The sequence below is a fragment of the Nicotiana sylvestris genome, chromosome 8 (genome assembly GCF_000393655.2).
Source record: "Nicotiana sylvestris chromosome 8, ASM39365v2, whole genome shotgun sequence".
Lineage (NCBI taxonomy): Eukaryota > Viridiplantae > Streptophyta > Magnoliopsida > Solanales > Solanaceae > Nicotiana > Nicotiana sylvestris.
The window spans coordinates 178249683-178264810 of record NC_091064.1 but is presented as its reverse complement, the minus strand read 5'-3'; the positions used below and the strand labels follow the sequence as shown (position 1 = coordinate 178264810).

Genomic DNA, 15128 nt, shown 5'->3' with positions numbered 1-15128 from the left:
GCGATTCATATTAATATCCTATCCCTCCTCAGACCAACGCATCCATTAAAACTAAGGGTGTAACATCAAGAACGATTTAACTTATATATGCTGCAAGTATAAATAAAGTTTTTAGGGGTCGTTTGGTATGAGGTATAAGAAGGTATAAAGAAAAATTTAATACCACCTTAATACTCTGTTTGGTTAGCAAACCAGGTATAAGTTATCCCGGTGTAATTTTAACACTGGAATAACTTATACCTTATAGAATGTGGGGTAATTAGCACCGGTATAACTTATATCTTCTTCTTAGAAATTATACAATTGTCATTCTTAATACAACATGCCAAACAATGAATAAACAACAATCCCAGCATAACTTATCCCAATATAAGTTATACCGGCATAACTTATACAATGAATAAACAACAATCCCAGCATAACTTATCCCAATATAAGTTATACCGGCATAACTTATACCAGTATAAATCGTATTCCAACCAAACGACCCCTACAGTGTCAGTGATACTCAACATGTTGTAATAGGTAATAAGCCTTAACTTTTAGTTACTAATCTTACTCTTTATGAACGATTATATATAATTAACCGTTCATTTACACTGTGAACATATAAAATCTAATCAGAAACAGAGAAAGATCACAAATTGGAAATACAGAATCACAAATTGATGACCTCTCAACTTGGTTGCACTTACTGTAATACTAGCAATATAATATGAACACAGTTTGACGTCATCATTTCTTGAATTCAAAATACTTTAAATTCATTGATAAAGAGTATTAGCACATACAGTAATACAAACTAGAAATCAGAGAGAGTTTACAAAGAAACTTAACAGATTTATCATGACATTTGAAAGGCTTAAATTAACTTCTCTTAACAGGATCAAAGTTGGAAACACCAACAATAGCTCCAATAATGGCAGTAAGCACAACCCCACCTGACACTATGCTGAGCAAGAAATTCTTCAAAGATGGTGAAAGTCCTTCAGCAGCCTGAGCTACATCTGGCACCACCATTGAAGCTGTCAAAGCAGCTGCTGTTAGTCCAGTAATTGCCTTCTCCTTCAATGAAGCTGATATTTCAAGCTTTGATTTTGAGACTTTGTTCACAAACACTGCCTTTGATGGATTCACTGGCAATGGCTTAAAGAAAGCATCTGAGGTTGGTGTAACCCTCTTTTGGCTTGCTTTGGTCACTGGCATAGCCATGCAAACTGAAGCCATTTTTTTTCCTTTTTTTTTCTTCTGATCTTTCTTTCTTCAAGATTTCTCAGAGATAATGGAACAGAGGAGGAAAGAAAGGTTTTTGCATAGGGTAAAGGAGAAATGAGAGGTGGAGAGTGGAGATTTTCTGCCTACGTGGCAATCTAATGTTGTCCTACGTGGCAACTTCTAAGCCATCTTATAGGGGATAATGTTATCCAGCAAGATTTGATGAGTCTCATATGGTGGAATTATGAGTGTCAAACGGGCGGGCGGGCGAGATATGATTCGGGTCGAAAATGGATAAATTATTCGACTTAACCATATTTAATACGGATAAAAAACGGTTTAACCGGCAGATAATATGGATAATTATATTATCCATGACTTCTTGCATATGATCACTTTTGGAAGAATTCTTAATCTCCCTAACTTGAGGAACTCTCAATTTGAGACTTTATAAATGTAAAAGTTAGACCCCTTAGTTATCTATTGATTATCTACTTTCTAAATGGATAATACGGTTCTTATTCATATTTGACCCGTTTTTAAAAAGTTTGTTATACAATCCATTTTCAGTGGATAATACGAGTGGTTAACGGTTTTCTTTTAACAATTTTGTCACCCACGCGTGAAATGAAAGAGTATCATTCGTGAATAGCCAAGAGTGCGACAATATGGTTCAATAGTTTAGTATAGAGATTTTAAGATATTCACATAAAAACAAAACCAATTTAAATTTCAACCAAGATAAATGAAAAATTAGCAGCCCATTAGTCATTGGTAAAGAAAAATGTAGGCATCATAAAAAAAAAAAAAAAATTAAGTGGCTTATTCACTGTACTATCTTTTTTGATGAGTATAACTTGTAGTAAAATTTATTCATAAAAAATTCATATTTGACATTATAATTGGATTAATTATACGTACCAACATTGTAAAGAACTTATACAATAATAATGTAATTTAACTTATAGCATGAGGTGCATAGATATAAGTTTGTGATTGGAACTGAGACAAAAATTCAAATTGGAAAATAACCATAAACGTTGAGACAACAACGATGGTAAGGCAATAGGAGGAACTTGCTCAACAGATGCATTACAAAATACAAATTTTGGATATATACACCCAAGTCTCAGGTAAGACAACTAAATACACTTGATACTTGTTCAATTATAGTCTTTAAACTAGCAGGTTGTGAAAACAATTTTCACTTTGACTACTCGACTAAAATTTACACTCACACAAGAATTTTATATCTTACCCACCAAATGCAATACAGTTCTAATTGAATTTCAAAGATCTCACTTATTGTTAAAGCGCATTTTGTGAAATGTTCTCTAGCTGTTAGAAATAATTGTCGGGAAAAAGGGGGAATTTTCTTTTTTTGGGAGAATGATTTTAACTCTGGAAGAAAAGGATTTGCAATCCTTTGCCTTACCACTTAGCTATGTCAATTGTCATCGCCAAAATGCTACAAATACAAAATATGTAGATAAAAACTTTCAAACTGGCTTTTTAATTCAAACAAGTTCACCGCAAGGGCTAAGTTTGCTGTTGGCGTTTTGTCATCCATATCAAAAAGAGAATCTGAAACATTAAAGAGAAGCTAAGGTAGAAGGTGAAAGAATATGTGGCTCTGTAACATAAAACACTGAAGCACACAAGATTTTCCAATATTAAAACATCACAAAGAATTATTTCTTGCACAAATGGCCACTTGCACACAAAATGTTTGCAGATGAAACTTTTATGTTACAAATATTATTTAATGTAGTACACAGAACTTTCAGCAGTGCAGAGTCGGATGTTAAACTTCATCTTCTTAGTTCATTGGTCAAACAAATGTATAAGAAAAACCTATTGCGGTGGAAGCAACACATACTAAAATTACTCGTATTTGTGAACTGAAGATAAAGTCATCTAGTGTTCCCACTTACTGTTGCGGAAGCCAAATGTATATAGTGTGAATAAGTCACAATTACTATACCAAAAATTATGACAGCCACCAAATAATAAATAAGACAATAAAATAACAATAAAGGAAACACCAGAATTTACGAGGTTCGGCTAATTTTGCCGACTCCTCGGACACAACCAATATTTTATTCTACTCCAAAAATACAAGTGAAATAATACTAAAGAGAGAAGATACAAATGCCTTAAACAGATGAGAAGGCAAATGAGAGGTGTGTTTAAATCCTAAACATTAGGCCTTCTTTTATAGGGAAAATTTCCCAACCAAATGGCTAACCCACCGATGTGGGACTTTGCCAAATTCAACAAATCTCCACCTTGGCAAAATTCCACATCTTCAATCTTCTCTCAATAACAAATTTTGGTTGTGTCTTCATCTTCAATCTTCAGTGTTCAACAATGTTGATCAAATCCAAACAATGTTGAAACTTGACCGCAGTCACCACTTTTGTCAGCATATCAGCAGGATTCTCTGTAGTATGAATTTTCTTCATCGTGACTCCACCTTCTTCTATGATTTCTCGTACAAAATGATACCGAACATCAATGTGCTTCGTCCTTGCATGATAAACTTGGTTCTTCGCTAATTGAATAGCACTTTGACTATCACAAAAATTGTGATACCTTTTTGTTCAACACCAAGCTCCTTTAGCAATCCTTGAAGCCAAATTGCCTCCTTCACAGCCTCTGTAATAGCCATATACTCTGCCTCTGTTGTAGACAAAGCAACTGTTGACTGCAAAGTAGACTTCCAACTAACTGGTGCCTTTGCAAAAGTAAACACATAACCAGTAGTTGATCTTCGTTTGTCCAGATCACCCGCAAAATCTGAGTCACAATATCCAATTACAGACTGATTATCTTCCTGCTCAAAAACTAACCCGACATCTACAGTATTATGAATATACCGTAGAATCCACTTCACAGCTTGCCAATGCTCCTTTCCTGGATTATGCATATATCTGCTAATAACTCCAACAGCTTGTGAAATGTCAGGTCTCGTACAGACCATTGCATACATCAAGCTACCAACAACATTTGCTTATGGTACCTTTGACATATACTCTCGTTCAACTTCATCCTTTGGCGACATAGTAGTACTCAGCTTAAAATGAGGAGCAAGTGGAGTACTAACTGGCTTAGTCTTGTCATCTATGCCAAAACGTTGAAGTACTCTCTTCAAATATTCGTTTTGAGATAAACAGAGTTTCTTTGAACGTCTATCTCTTATTATCTCCATGCCAAGAATTTTCTTTGCCTCACCCAAATCCTTCATCTCGAACTCCTTCTTCAGTTGAATCTTCAACTTATCAATTTCTTCCGAATTCTTGGAAGCTATCAACATATCATCAACATATAGGAGAAGATATACAAAGGAACCATCTTTAAGCTTGTGCAAATACACACAATGATCGTATTTGCTTCTCTTGTACCCTTGCCGCAACATAAACTCGTCAAATCGCTTGTACCATTGTCTAGAAGATTGTTTCAATCCGTACAACGATTTTTCAAGTTTGCACACCATATTTTCTTTTCCAGCAACTTTGAATCCTTCTGGCTGAGTCATGTAGATTTCCTCCTCCAAGTTTCCATGTAAAAACGCAGTTTTTACATCCATCTGAACTAGTTCCAAATCCAATTGTGCTACCAAAGCCAACATAATTCTAATGGAGGAATGTTTTACAACTGGAGAAAACACTTCATTGTAATCAATTCCCTCCTTTTGAGCATATCCTTTGGCCACCAATCTTGCTTTGTAGCGAACATCTACTTGGTTAGGAAATCCTTCCTTCTTTGCAAATACCCATTTGCACCCAATTGCTTTCTTTCCCTTCGGGAGATTGGCCAATCTCCATGTATGATTCTGATGAAGGGACTGTATTTCATCATTCATGGCAATCCTCCACTTATCTTCTTCTGAACTTTGGACAGCGTCTTTATAAGTAGTAGGAACATCATCAGCTACAATTGAGGTTGCACAAGCAACCGTCTCTATGAGACGAACAGGTTTCGTTATTGTTCTTTTTGGCCTGCTGGTTGCTATTGATTCAAGTTGTTGTTGAGGTTCCTGAGTTGGAATCTCCTCTACTGGCTCTCCTTCCAGAGGGTAATCTTCATTTGTTTCCTCATCTGCTTCTTGTGTAGGAAAAATAAATTTTCCCTCAAACTCCACCTGCTTAGAAGCACCTTCATTTTGTTTGGTATCTTCTGTTACCTTATTTACCATAGCAGATTCATCAAAGGTAACATCCCTGCTGAATATTACTTTCTTTGTCATAGGACACCATAAGCGATATCCTTTGACTCCAGAAGTAATTCCCATAAAAATAGCCTTCTTTGCCCTTGGATCCAATTTTGACTCTGTCACATGATAATATGCAGTTGAGCCAAACACGTGCAAAGAGTCATAATCTACAGCAGGCTTTCCATACCATTTTTCAAATGGTGTCTTGCCATCAATAGCAGCAGATGGTAAGCGATTAATGAGGTGGCATGCATATGTAACTGCCTCAGCCCAAAATTCTTTGCCCAAGCCAGCATTGGACAACATACACCGTACCTTCTCCAGCAAGGTCCGGTTCATACGTTCTGCCACTCCATTCTGTTGTGGTGTATGTCTAACAGTGAAGTGTCGGACGATGCCATCATTTTCACAGACCTTATTGAAATGATCATTTTTGTATTCACCTCCATTGTCTGTGCGAATACACTTGATCCTCCTGCCTGTTTGATTCTCCACCATCGTCTTCCATTTGAGAAAAATTCCCAGCACTTCATCTTTGTTTTTCATTGTATACACCCACACTCTTCGAGAAAAATCATCAACAAAGGTTACAAAATAGTGCTTCCCACCCAATGAAGGTGTTTTGGAAGGACCCCAAACATCAGAGTGTACATAATCCAAAATGCCTTTAGTATTATGGATCGCTGTACCAAATTTAACCCTTGTCTGTTTCCCTTTGACACAATGCTCACAAAACTCCAAGTTGCAAGCCTTGACTCCTTTTAACAATCCTTGATCTGATAGAGTTTTCAAGGATTTTCCTCCAGCATGTCCCAAGCGCATGTGCCATAGCTTGGTTGCTTCTGCCTCTTTGTCGTCACTGGATGTCACTGTCGCTGTCCCAATAACTGTACTGCCACAATAGCGGTACATATTATTATTCTTCCGATTAGCCTTCATTACCACTAGTGCACCGGAACATACTCTCATCACTCCATTTTCTGCAATGATTTTAAACCCTTTTGATTCCAGGGCTCCCACAGAGATGAGATTCTTCTTCAAATCCGGTACATATCGAACATCTGTTAATGTTCTGATCATTCCATCATGGTTCCTTAATCGTATTGAACCAATGCCATATGAGGTAAGAGGGCTGTTATCCGCTGTGTGGATGACTCCATATTCTCCTTCTTGAAATTCCACAAACCAGTCCCTGTTGGGACACATATGATGGCTACAAGCCGAGTCCATCAACCATATGTCTGATGATGTTAATGACTCTGTTGTAACTAATGAGAAGTCTGAATCATCACAATCAGCTACATTTGAATCCATAATGGCCTTTCCATTGTTATGTTTGGCCTTATTCTTCAGCTTCGGACAGTCTTTCTTCCAGTGCCCTTTTTCTCGACAAAAGGCACATTCATCTTTGCTGGGTCTGGATCTTGACTTGGATCTTCCCTTCTTTGTCCTCATTTGACTTTGAGGACGACCCCTCACAAATAGTGCTTCTCCTTCTCCGCCCTTCTGTTTTTCTCGCTTTCTTTGTTCATAGCTGTACAAAGCCGAACAAACTTCTCTGAGAGAAACTTCGTCATTTCCATGGAGTAGAGTAGTTTCAAGGTGCTCGTACTCATCAGGAAGTGACGCCAACAACATCAAGGCCAAGTCACCATCATCATAAGTTGTATCCATATTTTGCAAATCTGTGACCAACTTATTGAAACTGGTGATATGTTCATTCATCGTGGTACCAGGAACATAGGTGAAGTGAAACAGTCTCTTCTTCATGTACAATTTATTTTGACTGTTTTTCTTCAAAAATTTATCCTCCAGTGCTTTCCATAATTTACTTGCAGAAGTTTCCTTTGTGTATGGATATTTCTACTCTCTAGCAAGGTAGGATCGAATGGTACCGCAAGCAACACGGTTGATAATTCTCCAATCTTCTTCTCCAATAACATCTGGTTTCTTTTCTTCAATGACCAGATCTAGCCCTTGTTGAAAAATGACATCTAGAACCTCGCCTTGTCACATCCCAAAATGTCCGGACCCGTCAAATATTTCGACCGCAAATTTCGCATTTGACACAATTCTTGTCATAAGCGAAGATGCCAATGATGACGTATTGTTGACACTTGATGTAGATTCTTCTTGTTTATTGTCTCCCATCTTTGACACAAATATTATTTAATAGCTGACGACACAAATCAAGATTATTTCCTTTCTGGTGTGGAAGATCAGACTAAGCTGCAACCACAGAGCATACTCAGACAGAACCTTGACTCAGTTACCAAGATAAATCTTTTCTGATGTGGAAGATCAGACTATGCTGCAACCACAGAGCATACTTAGACAGTACCTTGGCTCTGATACCAATTGTTGCGGAAGCCAAATGTATATAGTGTGAATAAGTCACAACTACTATACCAAAAATTATGACAGCCACCAAATAATAAATAAGACAATAAAACAACAATAAAGGAAACACCAGAATTTACGAGGTTCGGCTAATTTTGCCTACTCCTCGGACACAACCAATATTTTATTCCACTCCAAAAATACAAGTGAAATAATACTAAAGAGAGAAGATACAAATGCCTTAAACAGATGAGAAGGCAAATGAGAGGTGTGTTTAAATCCTAAACATTAGGCCTTCTTTTATAGGGAAAATTTCCTAACCAAATGGCTAACCCACCGATGTGGGACTTTGCCAAATTTAACACTTACTGCTCTTTGATCGAGAAGATGAACTTCCTGGGGAAGAAGATCGTATTTTATATTAAGCTCGTCAAACATTTTCTTCATTTCGAGGATCAGCTCAGTTCTTGTCTGTTCATTTCACAAAAGTTTTGAAAGTTCATAGTATAATTGAAATAGAGTACCATTTTGATTTTGTTCATATTTTCAATCTCCTTCACCACCACGTTGTGATTGGATGCCAATATTGGGGAGTTTTCTCCAAGTACCTGATAATTCAACAAGAAGAAAGGTGAAAAATAAAAAACTTGAGTGAAAAACGAATGATATTACAAGGTATAGGGCAAAACTTATACATAAGTATCCTTATCTACCATCACGTAGTTGAGAGTTTGCATTGTCTTTGAACAGGTTAATAAGTTTTTCCATGAAAAGAATACTGGTCAACGACTCGTGTTCAAACTGTAATATGCTTTCTCAATGTCTAAACTTTAAACTGACTGCTCATGTAGAATAAAGCCTGAGCTCAAATTCCAAATTCATGGTATATGTTGGAGAATAAAGCCTAAGCCAAATTTTAAATTCAAGGTGTTTCAGTAATCAGAAAGAATCCTACTCCGCCTTAACATCTACCTGTATCTCTCTCGACCCATAGGGAGGACTTGGACATATGTAGGATCCAACTGCACTAAGTTAGGCTCGGGGCTTGGACAGGCCCCTAGTTGTCGTAATAAACCCCAGCTTTTAACATTTCGAGAAAGCTAAGGTTTTAGATGAATGTTCAACAGCTAATTTTCAGATTCTAGCTAGACTATTTTAACTTTTGGATTCGCTAAAGCCACATCAAGAAGTATCTTACAAATTGCTGCAGAAGTCATATCTTTAATTTTGAATGCTGTGCTTTTGTCCTAATAAATTTCCAGGGATAATAGACTACAAATACCGGAAAAAGAAGAGAAGAATTTTCTACTTACTTCTTTGTTTTCTCTTTTAGAGCTCCTATCTTTTCCACAGGTGTCCTGTAATCAACGGAAAACTCAAAGGCATCACCCATATCAGGACTTCTGTAGAAATTGCTGATTGGCTTGACGGCCAAAACTGAATTTGGGTAGTATATCTTTTCGTTATCAAACCTCAAGAATACTGTGGTCAGGATATTCATTTCTTCAACAATCATCTGCAATTTGCAAGATAAAAGTGTGAATCAATAAAGAAAATGCAAAACAGCAAGAAGATGCAATTAGCAGACATTACCTGAACACCATCAATGACACATCGATCACCAACATCAAAAGGATGCATCACAAATACGAATATAAAAGCTTCAAATATAGTCTTGCAAGTATTCCCAAAAATAAAAGCAGCAACCACGAGTTGTGACGACAGAAAGACAATCACTTTAGTAGTCGCTATCCCCACCAAAAGGAGCTAAATGATGATTATTATGACAACCAGAATGCATGTCACGATCTTGTTCAATTGCTTCACAGCAGTTTTTGTATCATTCAAAGCATGCGATAGAGCTCTTCGTCCTTGATAAACCTTAACCTGATATGCCAAAAAGGACAAATGTGCCAAATACTCATTCCACGACTGTCTCAGAAGGAGAGCCCTAATTGTGCTCCCCTAATCACCAGAAAAATGTCTAGAATTACTTTTAATTTCTAGATCCTAATATTCTGCATCATGTTGGCAATTAAATATCAGACGAAATGGATCTAGTTTAAATCATGCCTAAAGTTTTTCTAGTAACCAAATCTGATTTAGATTCTTTTATATCGGTTTGCCAGGCATAATCTAGGAAAATGAGTAAGTTGTGAGCATACCACCCATTCCGTCAATGATTTCCTATCAATCTGTCCAGTTTCTGCCACATCTATCATGGGGAACACAATATCGACCTCTTCTTTAATCAAGAATCTCGTAAGGTCATACTCATCAATGTACCTAGACATCCAAAAAAAAATGAATCTGAATCAAGAGGGATAACACTTGCTTACATTTAGTCGAAATGTGACAAATTAAAACATCAAAAGCCATGTTTAAAATGCCAGTGTTTTCTTACCAGGAACCGGGCGATGCAACATTCCTGAGAATGTGATAGGCAGCAGCAATTGCTTCCTCCTCATTGTTGATCTCCTTATCTGCTTGCTCACCACCTGCATAATAGTCATTCTCACCGAGCGAGCCAGAGATAGTGGAAAGTCCTGAGTTAGATATTACATCAATTAACGTTTTCATGGTCCATGCAGAGACCTTTTCTCGCTTCATCTGATGAAGTTTATTGATATCAATCACTGCCTTTTCTTTATTTTCCTTCCCATCTTTTCCCTTCTTTGTTCTGCGAAACTAAATTGACCGGAGGCACTGTTTGATCTCCCCGACATCTGAGCAGACTCCATAACTGGGAGTCCTGTTAGACTCAGTAGAATATATTGATGAAACATTGACTCTTGAATCCGGTCAAAGAATGTGTTTACGTGGAAAGAGGCAGCCAAAATCTTTAGCAGCAAAGTCTTCAAGAGCCACAAGAATGCACCAATAAGCAAAGCTGTAATAGTCCAGGTAATAAAATTAGTAACCATCTCAGCGGTACGCGACCGTTCCTCGTTTGAGAAGAGCAGAACCCATGTGAGAAGAACCAAGCTAAACCAAATGCAGACTTGAACACTTTTCTTTAAACAAAAGACAAAATACAACACCTTCTTCCTCAACAAAAAGTTCAATTCTATCAACAAGGCAACAAAATGTATAAACCATTTAGTAACCAGCATGCCACTAAAGGTCACCATAACAAGGACAATCCACTTCCAGATCCTCAAATCCCAAAGCTTCCAATTTTGGAACTTTTTTACCAGTAAACTAGCAAGTAAACAACCTAAAAGGCAAAGAAATAGCAGCCATTGAATCAGCACTTTTGCTTTAACTCTGTTATACTTCAACTTATTCCTTGAGTTCACTTTCTTATATATCTCCTCATCTTTAAATGTACTACTGGAACCCATTTTAGCAGTAGGAGAAGCGTGATTAGATACATTCCTATTGGTACAGATTGTTCGCCGAATCTTGATTTGGGTTTCGAATACGTACATCTTGCAAGGGATTTTCGTCGAGTGAGAGTTTCAGTGGTGGGGATTTTGGGTGGTTTGTTGGAGCTTGGGCTTGGGCTATACCTTGCAATTTCAGGTGAGGAATCACTGACTTGGACTGTTGATTTTGGTGCAACAGGACTTTTAGAATCCTTTTGATCTCCAGAGATCATGACAACCACTTCACCACAGGGGGGTTTTCTTGTTCTCTGCCATGCTTATCTCCCCACTAAATTTTGCAACTTTACCATTTGTATCCATTCCACCCAAGTTAAACATCAAAAAACCTAAAGAAATAGAGAGAAGACAACATGTAACACGTCTTGATCATTCGTAGTTCAATTTCACAATAAATGTGTACCTTTTACTTGGTTGTGGCATTTATGATTATTGAAAGAATCACACATTGCAATAATGAAGAGAATTTGAATACTCCCTCCATTTCAATTTAGATGAGTTAGATTGATTCGACACGGAGAGAAGAAATACTTTTAAAAATTTATGGTCTTAAAAGTTTTAGGTAAAAACTTTATGGGGTCGTGTCATTTGCGTGGTTACAAAAACTTCTTAAAATGGGTAAAAGAAAAAGTTTAAAGTTGAATTATTTCCAATTATAAATATGTGTTATTCTTTTTTGGACAGACTAATAAGAAAAGTGTGCATCTAAATTGAAACTGATGGACGGAGTATTTGCAAACATTAAGTACCAAAGTACTACTATGACACTACAAATTCAATGCTTGTACCTAACCAAACCAACGTTTAACAAAACAGGCTCACACACACGGAGGTAACCTGGTTCATCAATATCTTGATCGCCTCACTGGGACATATACTATTAATCATGCGTTTGGATATAGTATATTCTAACAATTGTCATAGTTAAAAGTCTAATTGAGAGATTGTTTGGATATATACTATTAACCATGAGTTTGGTATAGATATAATATTTATTATTAAATAATTATTTATTTAGTTTTAATAAAGTTTTAAATAGATCATATATTAGTTTGTGTCCTTTGCTTATATAGTAGATGATTTAGTGTATAAAGTTTAGCTTATACATGAAAGATTAAATCATCGGTTCTTATAAATATAAAGTTTGAGTTCATAATCTAACGATGGAATTGGACAAACCAGCATGGATGATTGTAGCACAAGATTAATATAATTTATAGAAAAAGGTCAAAGTGCGCACTATCAAATATTATTTAAAAGTATACCCTTATACTATTTTGTCAATTGTGTCCCTGCCATTATACTTTCGTTCAAATCTATCCCTAATTTAGACGGCTGATCACGTGGCACTACAAGACTCAATTGACTCATCCCCAATTTAAAATACATGATTCCTCTTATCCGACCCTAAACCCTCCACCTAACAAAACTCTAACAAACAGATCCATGAAGTCTAACAGATCCTTTCAAACTTTCCCGGGCTAAGAAGCGGAGATCATCCTCGATATCCCTTCTCATTGTCGGGCTTTTTAGAAGTGTTCCCCTCAAGGCCAAAATAGCTTTAGGTGCACCACTGGGTCTGATAAGTACAAAATCAGTAAAGTTGCAGATCGATCCCACTCCAATATTCCACCAAATATGGATCCATCTCTTTCACCATTTAAGGTTTTCGTTTTCCGGCAAGTTCAAAAAGTAGCGGAACCTCCTATTTTTTTTTTAGATATTACAACTTGCAAATAAGAAAGAGAAAATGGATAAAGGCAGGGATGTTTTGGCCATTTTTTAATCAAGATCTGTATAACTCGCAGGCCTTCGTGCTGGATGAAAATAAAGAAGAGGAAAAATAGTGAGAGAGTAGAGGTAGTCAGTCGTGGTGGCCTTGTGATTTTTCCGGCGAGTTTCGCTGGTTCCGTTGCTGGTTTGGTGGAACGGAGTTGTTGAATGATGAAACATGAAGAAGGAGAAGGGAGACGAAGAGGAGATCCAGTACCGTGGAGATTAGTGCGCCCGGTGAAATTTTTCATTGACATGCCATGGGTTCCAGCGATTTTGGTATGAGGTGAGGGAAGAAAAGAGAGAAAGTTGGAGAGGTGAGCAGTGAGAGGTCGTGTCTGGTGAGGGGTTACGTTAGGTGGGGGGTTTTAGGATCGGGTAATGGGTGAGGTAAGAGAGTATTATTAACTGTATATATTATTATTGTTTTGATTTATTAAAAGACGAAATTTTTTTGTGGGTCAATATGCCTAGTAAATTGGGATATATATATTATTAATTATGAGTTTGGTTTAGGTATAGTATTTATTATGAAATAATTGTTTATTCGATTTTAATAAAGTTTTAAATAGGTCATATATTAGTCGGTGTCATTTGCTTATATAGTAGATGATTTAGTATATAAAGTTTAGCTTATACACGAAAGATTAAATCATCGGTTCTTATAAGCATAAAATTTGAGTTCACAATCTAATGATTTAATTGGACAAACCATCATGGGTGATTGTAGCACAAAATAAAATTTAATTTATCTTGATTATGAGAATGATTTAATTCCAACTTCTTATGCTAGTACATTTTGTATATATTGAACGGGCTAAGTAGAGATAAATATTTTATACTGACTTAATAAAATAAACTCTCTAGCCATTAAATGTACTTATACTCTTAATTTTGATATAATTATTGTTAGTTTTGTATATTATTATTGTTTTGATTTATTAAAAGGCGAGATTCTTTCGTGGGTCAAAATGTCTAGTAAATTGGATAATAATAATAATAATATATATTGGCAAAATAATAGTTAGCTGATGGAATCCATATCTCGGTTTAGAGATTGATGATACATCTTTATGAAAGCTTATAAGTTTTTCATGTGTAAACCCGACCGGTGAATTTTGTATCCGACATATGAAATAAGTTAAGCGCAAGCCTAAAACAATAATCAATAAATTAAATTGTCAGTAATTTAATTTAATTGATTAGTATCTGAATCTTAACACGGGGAGGTAAATAAGATTTAATGGATGAATTTAGAAAATGAATAAGGAGTGTAATTACGAATTTTTAGTGGAATAATTCGTAGTTAATTATAGTTGATATTAATTTTGAAAATTAGAAATTAATTCCGTAATTGGAAGTCTTGTTAATTAAATTATGTGGTCCATGTTGTGCCTAAACAATAGGAAATAAAGGAATCCCTTTTCTGGTGGAAAGAAAGGATTTTAGCCCATAAAACTTGTGTTATAAATACATAAGGTTTTCCACATACAGGTAGAAGAACAAGGTTGCCGAATTTTCAGCTATTTTTTCGAGAAAATTTCACCAACACGAAATTACTATTTTCTGATATTATTTGAGTAATACAGTAGAAGATCGTGGAACGTTCGGAGATCGTGATCCTGCGAGTGGTGGTAATTTCATTGAGTTGCTGTGGAATTAGAGGCTCACATGATAGAGGAGCTTTGTTCACGCTTCAAGAGGTAATCCGTGAAATCCTGTTTATACTAATTATCGAGATTACATGTGACTTTGATAATAGTATTGCTTTCGCTGCATATAATAATCCATCACGCTCAAGTTTTTTTTTTGAGAAGATAGATACCGTTATTAAGATTAAATATTGTTCATAATATTACAGACCCTTTGTGTCTCTTGGTGGACACATAAGTTCCCAAGACTAGCTAACAGATTATATGCACCTTCTGAGAGGTGTTTAATAAAAGGAGAACAACCAAGCTTATCTAGAGAAAGTTGTTGCATAACGATAGGTGGAGGTGTAGCAAAAATTGATAGTTTCCTGATTCTGGATTGATTAGAGGCTTCCTTGGCTAGCATGTGTGCCACCATATTTCCTTGACGGAAATTATGTCTGATCACCATCTCCTCCTTCTTTTGGGGCACTAACAATCTACAAGAGTGTATAATATCATTAAAAATATCATGATTTGTTGTTAATACCTGCATTATCTCAGTAG

The 15128-nt window shown here is 36.2% G+C and overlaps 1 protein-coding gene and 1 pseudogene across 1 annotated transcript; both read right to left on the bottom strand.

The window, feature by feature from the left end:
- Positions 1-738: 738 nt before the first annotated feature.
- Positions 739-1373, bottom strand: LOC104233313 (uncharacterized). The gene has a single exon (XM_009786702.2). It carries the CDS (start codon positions 1225-1227, stop codon positions 868-870), a length of 360 nt encoding a protein of 119 aa, XP_009785004.1. The 5' UTR covers positions 1228-1373; the 3' UTR covers positions 739-867.
- A 6533-nt stretch (positions 1374-7906) lies between these two features.
- LOC104244358 (mechanosensitive ion channel protein 10-like) lies at positions 7907-11480 on the bottom strand (annotated as a pseudogene).
- Positions 11481-15128: the final 3648 nt, after the last annotated feature.

Excerpts from the sequence above, each read along its gene's own strand:
- LOC104233313 (XM_009786702.2), bottom strand. The coding sequence starts at position 1,227 with ATGGCTTCAGTTTGCATGGCTATGCCAGTGACCAAAGCAAGCCAAAAG.